Source organism: Azolla caroliniana, unplaced genomic scaffold, assembly GCF_043228905.1.
Source record: "Azolla caroliniana isolate FFs.n. ecotype wild unplaced genomic scaffold, voAzoCaro1.0.p SCAF_73, whole genome shotgun sequence".
Classification (NCBI taxonomy): domain Eukaryota; kingdom Viridiplantae; phylum Streptophyta; class Polypodiopsida; order Salviniales; family Salviniaceae; genus Azolla; species Azolla caroliniana.
The window spans coordinates 45,636-61,305 of record NW_028230508.1 but is presented as its reverse complement, the minus strand read 5'-3'; the positions used below and the strand labels follow the sequence as shown (position 1 = coordinate 61,305).

General features: G+C 42.3%; 1 protein-coding gene and 1 non-coding gene across 2 annotated transcripts; both read left to right on the top strand.

The window, feature by feature from the left end:
* The first annotated feature begins 6,949 nt into the window (after window positions 1-6,949).
* On the top strand, window positions 6,950-7,022 carry TRNAF-GAA (transfer RNA phenylalanine (anticodon GAA)). Its single transcript has one exon. It is a non-coding gene; the product is annotated as a tRNA-Phe (tRNA).
* A 5,812-nt stretch (window positions 7,023-12,834) lies between these two features.
* Window positions 12,835-14,599, top strand: LOC147849365 (Ribulose bisphosphate carboxylase large chain, catalytic domain-containing protein). The gene has a single exon (XM_087337608.1). It carries the CDS (start codon window positions 12,997-12,999, stop codon window positions 14,479-14,481), a length of 1,485 nt encoding a protein of 494 aa, XP_087193734.1. The 5' UTR covers window positions 12,835-12,996; the 3' UTR covers window positions 14,482-14,599.
* The last annotated feature ends 1,071 nt before the right edge of the window (window positions 14,600-15,670 follow it).

Below are 15,670 nucleotides of genomic sequence, written 5' to 3'. Positions count from 1 at the left end.
GCGGTTAAACCAGGAGCCGATGCGTGATTATTTTGTACCCACTGAGCAAATATAGGTTGTAGCTGAATAGCTGTATCTGAAAACATATCTTGGGGGCGTCCCAAAGCACTCATGGTATCATTATGAATGTATAGGCCAAAGCTGTGAAAACCCAAAAAGATACAGACCCAGTTAAGGTGTGATATTATTGCATCACGATGCCGAATAACACGATCCAACAGGTTATTATATTGGGTAGTTGGATCATAATCCCTTATCATGAAGATAGCTGCGTGCGCGGCTGCGCCAACAACTAAGAATCCTCCAATCCACATATGATGTGTAAACAAGGAAAGTTGTGTGGCATAATCGGTGGCTAAGTAAGGATAGGGGGGCATGGCATACATATGATGGGCGACTATAATAGTTAAAGAGCCTAGCAGGGCGAGGTTGATAGCTAATTGAGCGTGCCAGGAAGTTGTTAGAATCTCGTAGAGACCTTTATGACCCTCGCCAGTGAAGGGACCCTTATGAGCCTCCAAAATCTCTTTTATGCTATGCCCAATACCCCAATTGGTTCTATACATATGACCAGCTACAAGGAAAAGAACAGCGATGGCTAGGTGGTGATGCGCGGTATCAGTCAGCCATAATCCTCCTGTCACCGGATTTAACCCCCCGCGGAACGTTAACAAATCTGAGTATTCCGACCAGTTGAGAGTGAAGAATGGTATTAACCCCTTCGCGAAGCTAGGAAAGGTTTGAGCTAAAAGATCGCGATTTAGAATAAGCTCATGAGGAAGGGGTATCTCTTTGGGATCAACTCCTGCATCTAATAACTCGTTAATCGGTAGCGAAACGTGTATTTGATGTCCCGCCCATGCGAGAGAACCTAAACCCAGAAGACCTGCTAGGTGGTGATTCAACATGGATTCTACATTCTGGAACCAGGCTAACTTTGGAGCAGCTTTATGGTAATGAAACCAACCAGCGAAAAACATTAATCCTGCAAAGACTAACCCACCGATTGCTGTGCAGTACAGTTGTAATTCACTAGTTATTCCGGAGGCTCGCCAAAGCTGGAAGAATCCAGAAGTTATCTGTATTCCCTGGAACCCTCCGCCTACATCCCCATTGAGTATCTCTTGACCCACGATTGGCCAAACAACCTGAGCGCTTGGCTTTACGTGAGTGGGATCGTTCAGCCACGCCTCGTAATTGGAGAAGCGAGCTCCGTGAAAATACATGCCGCTCAGCCAGATGAAAATAATACCTAGTTGACCGAAATGAGCGCTAAATATTTTACGGGATATATCTTCTAAATCATTGGTGTGACTGTCAAAATCATGAGCATCAGCATGTAGATTCCAAATCCATGTGGTGGTACTAGGACCCTTAGCCAAAACCTTGGAGAAATGTCCGGGTTGAGCCCATTTCTCAAAAGAGGTTTTCACGGGATCCTTTTCGACCATAATCTTGACTTCTGGTTCTGGTGAACGAATAGTCATCGAGACTCTCCTCTCTTCGGACGAGGGATAGCGACAACCTACCAACAGGGGGTATTTAATTTCTAATAACTTGAATTATTACTAAATTAGCAACCGGCAAAGTTTTCTCTTTATCTTTGAATTTGGAACTGGAACAACTACGATCGATGGAAGACTCATCCGGGTCAGGCATTTGATTCTATTATTACACAACCTATTCGGGCCTTGTGGACTTTACACAAATCATCACTCTTTTAATCCCGCAGGGGGTTGGGTCCATGCAACCGGATCGGTTCGGGTTAGCTTTTTTTTCTGCCATTCTTTTTAGTCTATCTCTCCATGTAAGTGGTTGTGCTTCCCTCACTCACTCAGGGGAGAAGAACGTCCCGTAATCTTCAACCGATTCTGCGCTTCAATGTAATTACCAGGGGAAAGTGCTACTGCTTGTCTCCGATAATCGGCGGCTTGATCGAACCGAGCTTCTGAATTTTCTGAGTCTCCCTCCTGAATGGCCTGTTCCCCTCGGTCAGGATGGATGGATCTTTTTGTAGACCTCCTCCCTCAGAACCGAACTTGAGAGTTTCCTACCTCATACGGCTCGAACAACTACGTTTCCGGTTGGCTAACTAGCAAACTATCCCCCTGAAATAGAGTAAACCAATTTCCGATTCGTCGAAGAGTCGGAAGTAGTCATCGATGGGGGTTTCCAACTCTACCTCTTTCCGGATATAGTTCTTTCCGTACTCCCAGTCAAGAGAAGGATTTCTATATATATAGATATAGAAATCCCTCTTCTAAGGCTAATTATCCTATTCCTTCTGAATATGGATCCATTCAGATAGATTGTTCCTTTGGGATTTTATACTACACCGTGGTCCGTTACCCCTATTTTTCCAATCGACCCTGCTACAGAGACAGATTGTGTAACTTCTTGGTTAGACCAAACTCATTGTATCAACCCATATCTTCAATGATGAATCTTTACGGTGCTATATCCTTCCATTTAATCGATTACCCATGGGATCTTTAGGCTACCCTTCTTTCAAACTTGGGTTAATCTGGAGGGGGTAGAGCTTATCCCCACAGCTTGCAACAACTCTCGTTCAGATCAGAAGTATGTTTATGGGATGCCTTTTTCGTTGGTTGAATAGCTACGAGCCAAAGGATCCCAAGGTATAGATAATCGCACGTAGTGACAGATCACAGCCATATTATTAAGAGCTTGTGGCAGAAAAGAATTCCGCTCCAATGCTTGGAAGTAATATTCCAATGCTTTTGCATGTTTCCCGTTACTAGTATGAATAGGACCTATATTATGAAGTATGTAACTCCGATCGTAAGAATCAATTTCTAAGCGCATAGCTTTGTAATAGTTTTATAAAGCTTCTGCATACTCTCCTTCGGATTGGGCCGACATCCGTTACGGTTGCTAATGCGAATAAGCCCCGTTCCAAAACCGTACGTGAGATTTCCATCTCATACGGCTACTCCCGCCCGAAGCACGGGGGGTAGTAACGTTCGAAATAAATTGATTATTTCTACCCCTAACCTGTAATTGAGCGGGGGCTAGTGTGTTGTAAAATTAGTACCTAACCATCCTTCTTGCAAAAAATTTCCAGGCAAACAACTAAATAAATAGATTATTTTACTTCCGAAAATCCTTTACAATTTCTTCGTTCCCAACGCCTTGTTTTTGAATTTTTAAAAATTACGGGGATTATTCGCCTCGACAATTTCCGATGATTCTGGGGGTATCCAAAACACAAACGGGATGGGTGTCTGTCGTCCCAATCACTGTCAACCACGATTCTAGAGTCGTCAAAGAGGTTTAATACGTGGCGAAACCAAAAACAGATTAACGAAGTATTTGTGATGTCGATTTCTATGCGTAGTGTCTTCCCCCCACGCTCACCCGCGAAATCATGCATAGTTTTTTATTTCGTAGGCTCAGTCTTCCACTTATTACTAAAACCTATTAGTCATATGGCTGTAGCATTCGAGGTTGCGCGAATCGTGGATACACGACCGAAGGACTTGTTCCCGAATCGAAACACACCTTCACAAAACGTGGGTCTTTTTGGATTACCGTTTACTAGATGTCGATAAGAACGGATTTACCCTACCGAATCGCACCATCCCTATGATATGTAGAAGCTTTCCTCTCTCTTTCAGTGGTCGGCAAAACTTGTAACAAAATATCTGCTAGAATTGTGGAAGTCTTATCAATAGAATTGTCATTTCTCTGAGATCTGGGCATAATCAATTCCAAATTCTTTTTCTCTCACATTCCACTTATTGTTGTATTAATCGGGATTACTAATAAAATAATGCTTTTGGCTTTTGGCGGTACGAGAAAGCAATAAGTACGCCGCACATCATTTATGTATTTGAATTTGCAACCAGACATTAAAAAGCAATGGAATAATGGATTCGACCTCTCTGCATGTAACAGAAAAAGGCTTCTGATGGGTGGAGAAACAGAGTGTCGAAACTTGTTTATCGCAACCCCCAAAAAAACAGGTTTTTTTTTCTCTTCGAATTCGACCCCTCTCGGATTGTGATAGAAAAGCCTACCCATTCAAAAGTAAAAAGGATTTCTCTTGTATAGAAATCCGATTAATAGTGACCAAGATAAAGATTCATATGTAAAATATTCTTGTTTTATATTATGTCAATCTCAGATATCAATGATATCTCTAAAAATAATCTGAAGTAGGTGAGTACTAGATCTGTGTGTAAAATAAATAGTACTATCTCACTATTATGTATGGATCACCAGCTTGCTTGCTTGCAACTTTGCTACCTAAATCTCTAGAATGTGTCATAGTATCTGAAAAATCAAACCTAAAGGAAGGGTGACCGAGGGGTTTAAGGTGTAGCACCGGAAATGCTAAGTAGACTGCTGTTTACCGAGGGTTCAAATCCCTCTCCTTCCTTCTGAAACCCTTCTGTTTCCACATCCCCTTCGTTGCGGCATTCCCCCTATAAATTACTTACTATTAATCATAACCGAAACTTTCCCAGTGACGGGAAGGAGAGGGCTGATAAGTTGGGAATACGGATGGTCCTTTGTAATAGAATTGCTCATTACTGGACTAGAAATCTTTAAGTAGCCCGGAATATTTCATGACGTGTCGGTTAGATCTGTTCAAAACTCCGCTTTTAAAGTATGAAGTACGATATTTTAAACGGTTTTTTGCCGCGATAGATAAGTCGGATTTTTTATCTATCTTACTAATCTTTTTAGTGAGCCCTTTGTTGGTTTCTATCTCAAACAGATCGCTTGAGAATTATAAGGATTCTCAAACAATCTGATTTACTGAAAAACTTACTCCATTGTATAAGTAACTCGCTTAGGTTTAAGCTTTCCGAGAATAGTATTCGACGACTGACAATTCGTTTATATTCAAGTCGATAGATTCTCGAGTGGCGGTTTTATTAACTAACCCCTTCGGTCTGTTGTCCTCCGAAAAAGAGAGAGTTAGGTGATCTGGTATTTGGTTCCCTCGAGAAGACTCAATAATACCGGTCCTTTTTAATCCATTCAAAGAAGTTGGTCGATTCCGAACAGTAAGAATATCTTTCGGTTTGCAACGGTAACTAGGTACATCCACAATATGATCGTTGACTAAGATGTGTCTGTGATTGACCGGTTGTCTAGCTGCAGGAATGGTCGGAGCCATACCCAAGTGAAAAATAATATTATCTAAACGCATTTCGAGTAATTGCAATGGTACTTGTCCCGTTGAACCCTTAGTCTTTCTAGCGATGCGGACGTATCGGAGCAATTGACGTTCTGTCAATCCATAGTTATAACGTAATCTTTGTTTAGCTTCCAAGCGCACGCAAAACTGAGAAATCTTCTTTGGGGTGGATGTGGATTGATCAGCAGCAACCCGAGTTTCTCCCGCATTGGAAGCCTCACCTGCAAGTCCCGGCAAACTCTTTAGACGGCGTATCACTTTCAAACGAGGTCCTCGGTAACGAGACGTAAAAACTCCTTTTCTGTGAACGTTTCATTATTCAGAATAAAACCTCATTCGGGATTTGGCACGGAAATGAAAAAATCCATTCTGGCACAGTACCCATCCAATTTCATTAAGGATTCGTGTGACAACCATAACATATTAATCAGAGCCATCAACCACCAATTTTTTGTTTTCTCGTTTTGTGGATGGAATAGATATAGGATTCTCGGAGATGGGCGAAAGAGAAATATCGGATCAGTGGCTTGGCTGAAAATCCTGTAGTATACTATTCATATAAAGTTTAACAAAAACAAAAATTGAATGGATTGATATAATATAGTATTGCCTAATTCGGTACATTGCTGTATAATTATTGTGCTAGGTAAATGTATGGCGGGAAAGTAAAAAAAGCTAAATTTAGGTATTTAGATAAGGGATTACGAAAGAAACAAAAATTCTGTATATTCCTCGCTTAGATCGTTCGGATATGGAGAATCTATCTCCGAACAGGGTAAAATTTTCGTCTATTTTGTGTTTCAGTCTTTTGGGGCCCAAGAGTAGGGGATATGGCGGAATGGTAGACGCTACGGACTCAATCGGATCGAGCCTGGGTGTGGAAACGGACCGAGTGACAGCTCCCAGATTCAGGGGAACCCAGGATTTTTTCGCGGGTAATCCTGAGCCAAATCTAACTTCAGCTAAATGACTTTTGGACATCGAAGCGAGATAGGTACAGAGACTCGACGGGAGCTATTCGAACGAACACTCTTTCAATCTTTACAGTCGGAGAGTTACTGACTGTACGACTACTACGACCATCCATCGGATTAGATAAGGTACAGGAACGGACGAGAGGGCTGGGTAGTTGGGTTGGACGAATATCAGGCGTGATCCTTGCTGCAATATATATAGTTGCTATCTGAAGGATCTATCCTTATTCTTGTTACTTCCGATTTTTCTACTTCGCTCGACTTGCTTTCTGGTGCACTAAAAAAAAAAGCTTCCACAAGTATTAGCAATTGATAGCTTTTTCGTGAATAAAGATAGAGTCCCATTCTACACGTTCGGCGAGCGTAACAATGCAAATCGTGGTAGAAAGAAAATCCGTTGGTTTTTTAACCGTGAGGGTTCGAGCCCCTCTATCCCTAATGGGACAGTATAAAGAGAAAATTTTTGATCTTTTATAGATCAGATAGGTTTTTAGATCGACGTGCCTCTATTAAGAGGTAAAGCTATGAATGTCGTCCACTTAAAAGAAAACTCGATTGATTACGGAACATTCCGTACTTTCAGACTGAAAACGATTTCAACTTCTTTCTATTTAGGTAGAAATTACAAATGAACCATTCAGCAAGCCTAAAAGACTGTCTGAATGGTTCATTCGAAGTAAAACCACATGAAGTCTCTGACAAAGCAAATATCTAATGCTACTAGTTCGACCGAGCAAGAAGAAAAAAATGAATCGGAAAAAGATCTACACCCTTCTTCTGTTTTTCGAGCATATTCTTTTAAAGGGCCGGGATAGCTCAGTTGGTAGAGCAGAGGACTGAAAATCCTCGTGTCACCAGTTCAAGTCTGGTTCTTGGCATACTATTAACAGAGAGAACAATGCTATACGATAGCATGGAACGTATCTCTCCGATGGGCATATGACGATCGGTAGATTTAGTCGTACAAGAATCCATCCAAACAGATAAGTCTTTTGAACTTTTGAATTTGAATAATTGGCGAATCGCTCGGATCTTCCTTCCCATTTGAAAAATACCCCTGTAAAAGTGAAAAGTACGGGTATTTTAATTTATTCATTAGGAGGGAATAAGCCCCTTCCCCTGTTAGTATGTAACCTAATATGCATCCTGCAACTCAAAAAAATTGGGTACAACGTAGTCTTTACGCAAAGGCCAGCCGATCCAGCTTTCAGGCATCAGTATACGCCTAAGACGTGGATGACCCTGATAGATTATTCCTAACATGTCATAAGATTCCCGTTCCTGAAAGTCAGAACTTTTCCAAACCCAAAAAACCGAAGGAATTATAGGGTTTTCTCTTGGAACAAAGATCTTTGTACAAACCTCCTCAGGTTGATCCGCCTCGTCCTGCATCTGCGTGAGGTGATACACGCTAACTAAAGGCCCCCCCGGTGTAGCGTCATACGCACATTGGGAACGTAGGTAGTTGAAACCAAAAATGTATGGAGCAACAGCTATTGACAGCCACTCTTCAGCTTTAACCTGCGAAGTTTCGACACCTCTATAATCATAACCTAGGGGTCTGTGAGCGAATCCGTGTTTGGTCAACCAAGCGGATAATCGACCCTGCGTCGTCTTGGTGTCAAACATTTTTGTCTCGGTAGTACTCATATCGATTAAAACCTCTCTTCTGTTTCTATACCCCAAAAAACTATTAACTCATCAGCTTCCGATATTGATTATTCTGAAAGCTGACCTTTTACTATTATTGAATCTAACGAGACCAAAAAAGCATCTAACGAGGACTCTCTACCCCGATCATCTAGCTGTTGGTTGTATTCGCCAGTGTGAATGCTGGGTACTAAATGGAGGTGATGATTCATACCAAAGTACTTTTTTCGAGTAGAACTAGAAGCTCGATCCTTGTTCCTATAGTTATTCTCTCGAGCCACTTTTTTGCGAAGTTTGGTCACAGCATCAATAATAGCTTCGGGTCTAGGTGGACAACCCGGCAAATAAATATCTACAGGAATTAATTTATCTACCCCGCGAACAGTGCTGTAGGAATCTGTACTAAACATACCTCCTGTAATTGTGCAGGCTCCCATAGCAATTACGTATTTTGGTTCAGGCATCTGTTCATATAACCTGACCAGGGATGGAGCCATTTTCATAGTTATCGTACCGGCTGTCACGATGAGGTCAGCCTGTCTGGGGCTGGACCTGGGTACTAAGCCGTATCGGTCGAAGTCGAATCGCGAACCTATTAGTGAAGCAAACTCAATAAAACAGCAGCTAGTACCGTATAATAGTGGCCACAAACTTGATAGTCTAGACCAATTTGAAGAGTCATTAATACTAGCTAAAAAAATTGAGTTTGACGCGCCCTGATCAGGTAACAAGGACTCTATTGAATAGATAAGGGAATTCTCGGGGGGTTTAACGTTGTCATTGCTTTTTCCATTCAAATATTCAGTAATTGAGACCGTTCCGATGCTCCTTTTCGCCATGCATGAACCGAACCGACTATTAGTATAAGTATGAAGATTATTGCTTCAATGAAGGCGAATAGGCCCGATTCCCTAAAACTCATAGCCCAAGGATGGAGAAAGACTGTCTCGACGTCGAAGATTGCAAATACCGAAGCGAACATGTAGTAACGAATCTGAAAACGAATCAAGGTATTTCCTTTAGGTTCAATACCCGACTCATAAATTGAAAATTTTTCTGGTCCCTCGCGTGTAGGGGCAAGAAATCCGGGAATCGAAAGAGCTAGATAGGGAATAGACAGAGATACTAGTAGGAAGATCCAGAAAGAATCGTATTTATGGAGCAGAAACATTAACATACTCCTTTCTTTCAGTTTCAAAGTCATTTAACAGCTATATCACAGTAGGTGTAACATGTATCATTTTTTCAGGAAAGTCAAAAATAAGGTTTAAGAGAAAATCCTTGCTTACACATCGCTGTGGTAGATAATTAATCCGGAGAAGCGAGGAAGGGCGGAATCAAGAGGATTTTTTTTCTATTATCACTTCCGTCGAGGGTCCATCTGGGCATTTCTATGATCAAATAACTGGAATATATCGAACTACCAAACTACTTTGTTTGGGAGAGAAAATCTAGAAATTTAATGATTCGGATTGAACTTAACAATAAATATCTATAGAGTTAGAACTATCTCTAATTCTATAGATAGATACTTATTGTTATAGATTGAAAATTAGAATGGTAATGCGTGTCTCATTTTTGCGTCGGATTAGGGCTATACGGATTCGAACCGTAGACATTCTCGGTCATGCAGATCAAAAAATATGCTAAATATTCTAGAACTGCTTAACGAACCCAACATGCCGCTTTCGCTGCACTGGGCTCTACCATCAACCGCTCTCCCACTTAAGTTGGGATAAACGAACGATTATTGATGCACCAACCTTCCTCTTACCAGATAGGGTGATTCCGTGTGCTTGACTAAACCCGTCTCAAAAGAAGAATTTCTTTACGGATATAAATGAAGCAATCCCGAAGTATCTTGATTAGGTTATTGGTGTTGACACAGGTTTGCTCTTAAAAAGCACTGATCTACCTCTTCGGCGGATATTCTCTGTCGCTTGAGAGGAATATACGATACTCTTTACACCTGAAAGTTCGTAAGACGAAGAAGAGATTTTTTGGGGTCCTCGCGCAGCCCCCATAATCTGTAGCATTGGATAGATCACTCATCCACCATATCAACATATTTCTAAGATTGATCCTTTTCTGACCAATCCACCACCTGCCATGCTATTGTTCCCCTCCATACCTAATCGAGGTAAGACAGAATTGTATCATGCAGAATTTTGCGTGAATCGATCGGATTCGATAAACCTTTCTAGAGAAATCATCGGCGCACGTGTAAACGAGGTGCTCTACCACTGAGCTATAGCCCTTGGTCAGTTTTGAGACGCAATAACTATTGTATCAATACCGATCGATCCTTGTCAAGTCAGATACTCGAGGCAATTGGATATAACTAATCTTTGAACAAAAAAAATAGATATATGATTTTTTTTGTTCTCGATAGAACGTGTAGTTGTTTCCAAATACCTCGCCGAGTATAATATATATACGTAAGCGTGGGATGCAGTCACGTAAAAAAAGCCTACTTGACTCAGCGGTTAGAGTTTCGCTTTCATACGGCGAGAGTCATTGGTTCGAATCCAATAGTAGGTAAAACCTATTAGATATCATGATTACTAGACTGATATCTAATAAGTTCTACAAATGTGTGAGATAAATGGTAATTTTTGGGTAATGTCTCAATACTATGACAGGACCGCGAAATCGCTGGATTCTTTTGCATCGTATCGCACACGTCTACCTATCCAATCTATCTCAAGGTGGTAAGAAAAAAATCAAATCGCGTTCAAAGCTTCTAATCGAGCCTTGGCCCTCTTAAGAGCTAAATTAGCCTCTATAACACTCTTCTTGCCTTCCGCTTTTGCCGAGTCAGCCTGAGCTATCTGAAAACACCTTTGAGCTTCGTCAGGATCAATTTCGGTAGCCCGTTCCGCTTCGTTGACCAGTACTGTTACTTGATTATTTTCTACCATGGCGAAACCACCCATTAGCGCCATGGCGGACCATTGCTCGTCCTGGCGTATCCTCGGTACTCCCATATCTAAAGCTGTAAGAAGCGGCGCGTGGTTAGGCAGTATACCAACCCGACCACTGTTGGTAGATAAAATGATTTCCCAAACCTCAGAGTTCCAAACGATTCGATTAGGAGCCATTACGCGAAGATTCGATTTCATCCCTTTTATAGACCCTCCACTTGTGAAATAGCAGCCTTTGCGGTAGCCTCATCAATGTTACCGACCGAGTAAGATGCTTGTTCAGGAAGATTATCCAATTCTCCAGAAAGGATCATTTGAAATCCTTTGATTGTTTCTAGTAAACTAACATATTTACCTGGAGAACCAGTAAAGACTTCTGCTACGAAGAAGGGTTGCGATAAGAAACGTTCTATCTTTCGAGCTCTAGCTACGGTTAAACGATCCTCCTCGGATAACTCGTCCAACCCTAGAATAGCTATAATATCTTGAAGTTCCTTGTAACGCTGCAAAGTCTGTTTAACCCCCTGCGCTGTCTCGTAATGCTCCGCACCCACAATCCAAGGTTGCAGCATGGTTGAGGTCGAATCTAGGGGGTCTACGGCCGGATAGATACCTTTCGCAGCTGATCCTCTCGAAAGCACGGTAGTAGCGTCTAGGTGTGCAAACGTCGTGGCGGGAGCTGGGTCAGTCGAGTCATCTGCAGGTACGTAAACAGCTTGAATAGAAGTTATGGATCCTTCTTTAGTTGAGGTAATTCTTTCCTGCAGCGTTCCCATCTCTGTACTAAGCGTGGGCTGATAACCCACAGCAGAAGGCATTCTACCCGATAATGCAGAGACTTCTGATCCCGCTTGGACGAAACGAAAAATGTTGTCAATGAATGGAAGTACATCTTGCTTGTTAACATCTCGGAAATATTCTGCCATCGTTAGAGCTGTTAGGCCAACTCTCATACGAGCTCCTGGTGGTTCATTCATCTGGCCATAAACCAGAGCCACCTTTGATTCTGATATATTTTCTTCATTAATAACTTTTGATTCTTTCATCTCCATGTAGAGATCGTTGCCTTCGCGTGTACGTTCTCCCACTCCGCCGGATACAGATACACCTCCATGAGCTTTAGCAATGTTATTAATTAGTTCCATAATAAGAACCGTCTTCCCCACTCCAGCTCCTCCAAATAATCCGATTTTTCCGCCTCGGCGATACGGAGCCAAAAGATCTACAACCTTAATTCCTGTCTCAAAGATAGATAGTTTGGTATCCAATTGGGTAAAAGCTGGAGCGGACCTGTGAATCGGAAATTTTATACTACTTTCCACAGGACCCATATTATCCACGGGTTCGCCAAGGACATTGAAAATTCGGCCAAGGGTAATTTCACCAACAGGAACGCTGAGAGGGGCTCCTGTATCAACAACACTCATACCTCTCGTTAAACCGTCTGTAGCACTCATAGCTACGGCTCTGACTTCATTATTACCCAACAATTGTTGTACTTCGCGAGTAACATTAATCTCTTGACCCGCCGGATTACGTCCCTTAACAGTTAGTGAGTTGTAAATATTCGGCATTTTCCCCGGAGAAAGAGCAACATCCGATACTGGTCCAATGATCTGAGTAACGTATCCCACATGGTTTTCCACCGATTTGGAAATTTCAAAAGAGGGAGAACTAGTTTTCGTAACTATTTTGGTGTATTATCTTTATTTGATTACTGAATCGATAGAGAGATATCTTATTTCGTCGCCGATCCATTATCTGTTGGTGGCGAAAAGAGAGTCGTTCGGAACAAACCCCTTTAGTTTATTTCCCTCGCAGATATAATAATAGGTGGGTGGAACAAAGAGATAGGCGGAACTTTAGACAGACCCTGCCGAACCCCTCTCTCTTGTTTCATTTTGAGAGACTAACGAGTTGAACATTCCATGGTATGATTAAGTTCATCCTGTCCAGCATGTCTTATCCATCGATTTTTCGTTATGGGTTTGGATGTCTGTCTCGAGAGACGGACCAACCGTTTGGTCCGATCCCTCGACTTCTTCTATCGACCAGTCTAACCATGAAGATATTCCCGAGTCAATCTATTGGAATGGGATAGATCCCTATTTCCAAAAGGATTTTTGAGAGGAACCCTAGTAGTTAGTTGCACTCCGCGTAAAACGCGATATAAAATAGTAATGTTCCATGCTTTAAATGGAGTTTCGATAAATAGAAGTATCGCGTGCAGCAGGTTCAAAAACCGAGATCCACTTCGCTTTATCGAAAAACTCCACCTATGCCGAGCAGATCTCATTCTTGCAAGATTTACCGATTCAGTCATAGGGAGGAACCCATGTCACCACAAACGGAGACTAAAGCAGGTGTTGGATTCAAAGCTGGTGTTAGAGACTATCGATTGACCTATTACACTCCCGATTATGTTACCAAAGATACCGATATTTTGGCAGCTTTCCGAATGACCCCGCAACCCGGAGTCCCACCCGAAGAGGCTGGAGCTGCGGTAGCTGCGGAATCTTCTACAGGTACATGGACCACCGTATGGACAGATGGACTTACCAGTCTTGACCGTTACAAAGGTAGATGCTATGATATCGAACCTGTTGCTGGAGAAGACAACCAATACATCGCATACGTAGCTTACCCCCTAGATTTATTCGAAGAGGGTTCCGTTACCAACATGTTTACCTCCATCGTAGGTAATGTATTCGGATTTAAGGCTCTACGCGCTCTTCGCCTAGAAGATCTTCGAATTCCCCCTGCTTATTCCAAAACTTTCATCGGACCACCCCACGGTATCCAGGTTGAAAGGGACAAGCTGAACAAATATGGACGTCCTCTACTAGGATGCACGATAAAGCCAAAATTGGGCTTATCTGCTAAGAATTATGGTAGAGCTGTTTATGAATGTCTCCGCGGTGGACTTGACTTTACCAAGGATGATGAAAACGTAAACTCTCAACCATTCATGCGTTGGAGAGACCGTTTCCTATTCGTAGCAGAAGCTCTATTCAAGTCTCAGGCCGAAACGGGCGAAATCAAAGGACATTACTTGAACGCCACTGCAGGTACATGCGAAGAAATGCTCAAAAGAGCTCAATTCGCTAGAGAGTTGGGTGCACCAATCGTCATGCATGACTACCTAACCGGAGGGTTTACTGCAAACACTAGCTTGGCTTTCTACTGCCGAGACAATGGGCTACTTCTTCACATTCACCGCGCAATGCATGCTGTCATCGATAGACAGAGAAATCATGGTATACATTTCCGCGTGTTAGCCAAAGCATTACGTATGTCTGGTGGGGACCATATCCACTCTGGAACCGTAGTAGGTAAACTAGAAGGAGAGCGAGAAGTTACTCTGGGTTTTGTCGATCTACTTCGCGACGATTACATTGAAAAGGACCGTAGCCGCGGTATCTATTTCACCCAAGATTGGGTATCTATGCCAGGAGTACTACCTGTAGCTTCAGGTGGTATCCACGTATGGCACATGCCCGCTCTAACCGATATTTTTGGGGACGATTCCGTATTACAATTTGGTGGAGGAACCCTAGGCCATCCTTGGGGGAACGCACCCGGCGCTGTAGCTAACAGAGTGGCTTTGGAGGCTTGTGTTCAAGCCCGTAACGAAGGCCGTGATCTTGCTCGTGAAGGTAACGAGATTATTCGTGAGGCTAGTAAGTGGAGTCCCGAACTAGCTGCCGCTTGTGAAGTATGGAAAGAGATCAAATTTGAGTTTGAGACAATCGATACCCTGTAATCGATTTTCAGAAATCTTTGATACCACTAAGCGATCCTGCGGGACCCGTGGAATGGGCAGGGGATATCGGGAGAGAATCTATCTTTACCGTACCCCTTCCCCATATACGGAAATAGAATTGGTCGCTCGTTGGACGAAGGCACATGGTCCTGTACCATGGATCTAGGGGTTCGATCCCCCATCAATTCAAACTCAAAAGTAGAGGGCAGGGCGAGGACAGGCTGATTAGATCGAATCAACGATTTACTGGATCAGTATTAAAAATGTTGTGACATATTGTTCGACAATACGTTGGAGATTTTCTCTCGAATTCATAACATATAAGTGATCGGTTGTAGAATAAATCCTCCGACTGTCTTTTAGTTTCTTGGGCCATCAAACCCGTCAACAGCTTAAAAAATCCAGCTGGGAACTATGCCAATTAGATAATATTTAATGAAATATTTTTGATGGTACATAAATTTATCCATTCAATTATTTTGTTGAGGGGATAGGTGTAATCTAAACACCACAAAAAATTCCTTGGGTTAGGGGTGAAAAGTAGACGAGGATAAATTTATGTCTCTAACAGATTGGTTTGAAGATAGACGCAAATTCGGTGGGTTGATCATCGGAGCTTTTCCAGAAGACACTTCGGAGGATTCGAGTGAAAATGGAAAAGACAAGGAGAAAAAACTTAATATCAATACTCATAAGGGATTATGGGCTCGGTGTGACAATTGTGAGAATACGCTTCATGTGAAATTTCTTAAACAGAATAAGAGTATTTGTGATCAGTGCGGCTATCATCTTCGAATGAATAGCATCGAAAGAATTGAACTTCTAATTGATCGCGACACTTGGATTCCCATGGATGAAGACACGACCGCAACGGATGTTTTGGGTTTCTCCGATGAGGATTTCTATCACAATCGTATCACTAATTCTCAAGAAGAGACAGGTTTGACGGATGCCGTTCAAACAGGTATAGGACATCTAGATGGAAAAATTATAGCGCTTGGTGTTATGGACTTTAGTTTCATGGGAGGAAGTATGGGTTCTGTCGTGGGCGAAAAGATTACCCGCTTGATTGAGTATGCAACGTGCGAGTCTCTCCCACTAATCATAGTCTGTGCTTCTGGGGGTGCTCGTATGCAAGAAGGAACGTTAAGCTTAATGCAAATGGCTAAGATCTCTTCTGCTTTGCAGA

Bases quoted from the DNA above. Each gene is read 5' to 3' on its own strand.
- LOC147849365 (XM_087337608.1), top strand. From the start codon at position 12,997: ATGCCGAGCAGATCTCATTCTTGCAAGATTTACCGATTCAGTCATAGG.